This window comes from Macrobrachium nipponense, chromosome 18 (genome assembly GCF_015104395.2).
Source record: "Macrobrachium nipponense isolate FS-2020 chromosome 18, ASM1510439v2, whole genome shotgun sequence".
Taxonomy (NCBI): Eukaryota; Metazoa; Arthropoda; class Malacostraca; order Decapoda; family Palaemonidae; genus Macrobrachium; species Macrobrachium nipponense.
Window position 1 is genome coordinate 36,984,563 of NC_087211.1, and position 6,000 is coordinate 36,990,562.

At 32.5% G+C, this 6,000-nt stretch overlaps 1 protein-coding gene across 1 annotated transcript in view; it reads left to right on the plus strand.

The window, feature by feature from the left end:
* The window catches only part of LOC135196974 (peroxiredoxin-2-like), a 33,983-nt gene extending 28,213 nt beyond the window's left edge, over nt 1–5,770 (plus strand). The window contains exons 4-6 of the mRNA XM_064223848.1: nt 26–129; nt 323–488; nt 4,690–5,770. Of these exons, the coding sequence (XP_064079918.1) occupies nt 26–129; nt 323–488; nt 4,690–4,743 (324 nt within the window). The 3' untranslated portion in view covers nt 4,744–5,770. The remainder of the gene's footprint in view (nt 1–25; nt 130–322; nt 489–4,689) is intronic.
* The last annotated feature ends 230 nt before the right edge of the window (nt 5,771–6,000 follow it).

Consider the following 6,000-nt stretch of genomic DNA (forward strand, 5'->3'; position numbering starts at 1 on the left):
GTAACTTTCACACATTTCATTTCAGGATGGTGGTCTTGGGAAACTGAACATTCCTTTACTCTCAGATATTACTCACAAGATAAGCATTGACTATGGTGTTTACCTTGAGGGTCAAGGTATTGCATTGAGGTATGATAAAAATAATGTTTATGAATTACAGTACTTTAACTTTTCACTGATTTAAAGGGTTTTTTATGCTTAATGGATATCTAATCATTATTACTATACAGCAGTTTTTCATGGATTCAGGATTTTGTAGATAACCCGTTTCATATACAAACAAAAAGATGGAAATTACGTATATAGATTTTTATGCCAACAGAGGGCTGTTCATCATTGACGACAAAGGAGTGTTGCGTCAGATTACCATGAATGATCTACCTGTAGGGCGCTCGGTTGATGAAACACTTCGTTTGGTACAGGCATTCCAGTTTACTGATTCACATGGTGAAGTGTGTCCTGCTGGCTGGAAGCCTGGTGATGACACTGTAAGTATACTTATATATTTACCATTTACTGTATAACTGTTTTAGTTGTGAAATGTATTAGAACTAACACTTCAGTATCAAATTATTTGTTATGGTGGTTCAATTGGTTTCAATAGAACTTCACTTTGGTGATCTTGATTTCATTGGTATATATGTTGCTTTTTATGATATACACTTAGAAATTCACAAGAATGTTCAAAATACTTTCAGGTTTTGAAGATTAAAATGTATTTTCTTCCTTGTAATAACTATACGACCTATGGAATTTTATAATCTAGTTTGAGTTAGTGTGGTGCGTTCAACACATTCAATTCTCTCCATGACTTTTGGCAGGTACAGCCTCGATCATTGTATTTTTATTTTTTGAGAGGGTCCACATTACCCACTTTTCCTCTTAGACAAGGCCATAAATAGGCCTTGTAATATATATACATCTGATCAGTACCTAGCCCCTCCTAAACCCAACCAACCTGGAACCTGAAGAACTATAGAGCTGCTGTTCATGACTCATTGGGTAGATCTATGGGCTCCCCTAGCTCTCCGAGAGACAAAGTCTCGGAGAGCTAGGGGGAACCCTTAGGTCTACCCATTGAGTCATGAACAGCAGCTCCATAGTTCTTCAGGTCCCAGGTTGGTTGGGTTTAGGAGGGGCTAGGTAATGATCAGATGGATATATATAACAAGGCCTATTTATGGCCTTGTCTAAAAGGAAAAGTGGGGAATGTGGACCCTCTCAAAAAAAGAAAAAAAAAAAAAAGTAAACTACAACGATCGAGGCTGTACCTGCCGAAAGTCATGGAGAGAATGGAATGTGTTGAACGCACCACACTAACTCAAACTAGATATTAAAAATCCATATATAGTATAGTTATTACAAGGAATAAAATACATTTTAATCTTCAAAACCTGAAAGTATTTTGAACATTCTTATGAATTTCTAAAAGTATATCATAAAAAGCAACATAAAAAATACTTCCACTATGGTTACAATATTCTTGTTATTGTAGGATTTACCAGTATACATAAACCCTTTTAAGATACTATAATTTTACTTTTGTCAACTAATTATGTTCTTTCAAAAGTCAGACAATATTCACATCAATGGCCATACTCAAAGCATCTTCTATCGCCTCAGTGGCGTGGTTGGTATGGTGTTGGCGTGCCACCTCAGTGGCCATGAGTTTGATTCCCAGGCATTCCACCGAGGGGTGAGAGATGTGTATTTCTGATGATAGAAGTTTACTCTTGACGTGGTTCAATAGTCAAATAAAGGTGTTGGACCGTTGCTGAATAACCATTGGTTCCATGCAATGCAAAAACCATCATAAAAAAAAAGCATCCTTTAAATTGTTTTGGAGAAGGTTTAAATCTTGACTAGCATTCTTACATGGTCCCCCAAAGGTAATATAGTCAAGTAGGTACTCTGAGAAGTTTATCAAAATGACATTATTCGCTCTGTTAATTTTCTTGACTTGATATACATCTGGTGGTCTGCTTAATAATTCGTCCCTCTGTTAATTCAAATAAATCTTTAGGGTATATTACTCCTTTAGTGGGGATCCTGAGGCTATATTTGAATTTTGAGATGGCAAAAATGACTGTAACTTTATTCTTATCCTTAATGAGAATGCTCTGTCCATATCATTTTATATTATTAGGAGAAATACCAGTTAGGGCAGTATTGAGGATCTCAGAAGCTTTCAAGAAATGTTCACTGTCTCCTTTTTATGTTGCCACAAACCATACTGGGATAGAGGATTTTCTCTCCACAAACCATACTGGGATAGAGGATTTTCTCTATTGTAGGCAGTTTTTCTTCAGGAAAGTAATCAAAAGGTCCTCTCTAAGGTTATTGGTGTCAAATGACTTTGTAGTGGCTTGTTATTGACTTCATGGTCATTCAGTTGGGTGTTGGCATTCTCTGCAGATCTATTAGTACTATCAAAAACAGTATAAGCATCCAAAGAAGTCTCATCTTTGGCTATTTTGAGTCTAGTTCTTTTAACTTTATCAAACTTTATTGCCATTACAATCAAGATTCACAGATTTTTCTTTTGACCATATCTATCCATTATTTGCGGGAAATTCGCTTATTCATGGGTTTTTTCGACAATAAATATTCACTAATTAGTGAATTTATTTTGAGGTTATTTTCATGACTAAATACATTTTTATGATACAAAAAGAATTTGCTAATTTTTATATATTACCATTGATTACTACTGTATTAGTAAGTTTAATAAGGTTAAATGATATCACATAACAAAAATAATAATTCTCTCTCTCTCTTTTACAGATTAGGTTTTTTGCAGGATAAATAAATTATTTAATAATTTTCAAATAATAATAATGTAAACAGCCTAATATTAATTCATTAAATAAAATACTATAGTGAATTAGTAAGATTTTAGTTTATAAATTTAAAAAATTATGTAGGAATGAAGGTTAAACCATTCTACCCTATCTTTCTTTTTAGATCCAGGTACTAACTGGGGTCCAGAGCTGTCAAATATGTCAAGTTATGTGACAGGAGGGGGGAGCGAGTTGCTGAGTCCAACTAACGTTCACATAATTTTCTCTCTCTCTCATTATATGTTTATTAATATTTTCAAGTAATAATAATATAACTAATTACAAAATTCATATGGGATAGTATTTTAAAGAAATACAGTACTATTAATATTTTCAAATAATAATATGTAATATAACTAATTATAAAAGTCATATGGGATAATATATTAAAGAAATACAATAATCTTTCCATTTCATTCTTTTAAATAAGGATAACTCTCTCTCTCACTTATGTATGTTTATTTAGGTAGCATTACTTTAAATAAATAATTTACCTAGTAACTGATTTTCAAATATTAATAAGATTAATAATTACTATACTGTATATGTATAGAGTATACTGTGTAGTGTAGGCTATGCTTCCATATATGTAAAGATGGTACTGATTATCATAGTGTAGGATAGGCTATATTCGAGATACGATTTTTCCAACAAGTGCTGTTTTTTTTTCTTTTATAACCAATTCCATTTTTTTTCCAATAAAAAACCTAACCCCATTGTAAGTAGGAGAATACTTGTAATAAGTAGTAATAATAATATACCTGCAGTTACAAAATTCGTGTATTTGAATAATAATAATAATATACCTGCAGTTACAATAGGATTTGTATATGATAGTATATTTAAAAGATAAAATAATCTTCCCTTCATCTTCTGACTTGAGTCAGAGCTGTCAAATATGTCAATTTAATATGACAGGTGGGGGGATGGTTGCAATTAGCAGGTCACAGAATGCTTGTTATTCTCTCTCTCTCTCTCTCTCTCTCTCTCTCTCTCTCTCTCTCTCTCTCTCTCTCTCTCTCTCTCTCTCTCTCTCTCTCTCTCTCTCTCTTGTTCATAGTTAGCTGAAGATAATTTTAAATATCTAATTTTACCTTCACCATCTAGAACTATAAATGCGCCATTCTAAAGCAAGACACAATTAAGAATTGTATAGAACTAGTATAAATGAGCTGTTCTAAAACAGACACAACTAAGATTTGTATAGTACAAATAAAAAGCACTTTGTTCATGAAAAGGAATTTCAGAACAAAAGCTAAGAGGCAGAATAAAGCATTCCTTAAAAACGAGGTTGCGAAGACTTCCGAAAATAGATTTGGGGAGAGAAATAGATTATGTAATCTTTGCTTAGTCCTATATTTTTACCAATCATTTATTTAGTTTTATTAAGGGGAAAGTATTAAGCTAACTTTTCAATAAAATTACAGTAACTTTAATTTCATGTAAAAATTAGCTTAATACTTGGGGAGCATGATTAGGGTCATTTTGGGCACATGAATAGGGTCACATTGAGTGTTCTAACTCTAGAAAATTTGACTTGTGTGAGGGGGTCTAGAACCTAACCTCATGTAAGATTGAGGTATTAATGTACTATTTTAGCCTAGGAGTTCTGATTACTTTAGGAAAGATAACCTCCCACTCTGGTTAGGTTAGGCTGCTGAAAACTTAACCCTTGGCCTTTAGGATGAACTGTAAATTTCTGAGATTTATTTTAGTTAAAACATAAATGTAGTAACTGAAGTATTGTAAGTGTGTAAATGTAAGTTGAAACCCCTACCAAAGCAATTTTTTTTTCTTTTCCCCAAACTTTTTGTCATGTTTCATTCATAATATGAATTTTTTTTTTCAGATCATTCCTAACCCACAGGAGAAACTCAAGTACTTTAGCAAAGCCAACCAGTAAAATATACAATGTCAATTAATAAAGAAATTGAAACATCCATCAGAACATTGTTATAGAAGTTGTACTCCAAAGTATAGTGTGTTCACTGTTGTATTTTCCATAAAAGTAGGGTGACTAAGGAACATGAAGAAACATCTGTTATTGACAATGAAGTTAAACTAGGTAAACTAGATTGTAGTTTCTGCTTGCTAATTAGTAAAATGAATTTGATTAGAAAATGAGTTGTTGTTTGGTAAAGAATAAATTTAAATTAATGTAGTTGTTTCGAGAATATGAACAGAATTACAAACAGAAGTGTCGTCTGGAATGGAGAGGATATTCTACAATGTTGGGATATGCTAAAGTACAATGTAGGATGACTATTGTAATGTTATAATGGGCAGCCAAAAAAGGTATGAGATAGATAAGCACAGGTGTAGCTTGTAAGTTAATAGTCATATGATAAATTTGTGTTGTACAATGCAGTATTTGTAGTTATGGTAAATGTGTGCTGAAGTTTCTCATTTACTACGTTTTAACACTAGGGAATGGGCCCTCTTGTTTTCAGGAATCATTTTTCATAAGTTTTAATAGTGCCCCATATAGACTGTAAATTAAAACATTCCAGGAAGAAGGAATTTATTTTTGTATATTTAGATAAAGATTGTATAGTGACTTAACATGTGTTTACCAAAAGAGCTTTTTGTCAAGTCTTTCATTTACTTTGTGTTAGGTGAACCAAAAGAGCTTTTTGTTAAGTTTTCAATTTACTTTGTGTTAGATGAAAGACCAGGATTAGCATTAATAAGCATTTGTCAATGATTTTTGGGATGTCAAGCACTGAATTATCAGGATGTTATATAGTAATAATAATTTATAAATCTTAAATTTGGATGCATAGTTCCATGAAAATTTAATCTTGAGTATTACAAGTCTTCAACTTTGATCACACGTTGATTCAAAGTGTATTAATTGTCAGTTGGTAACTGGACCATTGGTTGTAAGATTTGTATTTTTCATAAAATGAAAGTTGTTGAAAGATTTTGTATTTGTTTGTTTTATTTACACTATTCAAGTCTCAAAAGCTAATTGGATTTCTAAGTCCTTGTATCTGTCTCACCCCTTGAAGAGGCTGGGGGCCTTAAGGACCTTCTGCAGGGATTGAATGTACTTTTATACTTTCCATCTCTGCAGTGTCTTGAACAAACAATTGGGAATTCTCCTTCCTTTTATTCCTCCTTCTATCACTGATGACATTTGCATGGCACTGAAATATGG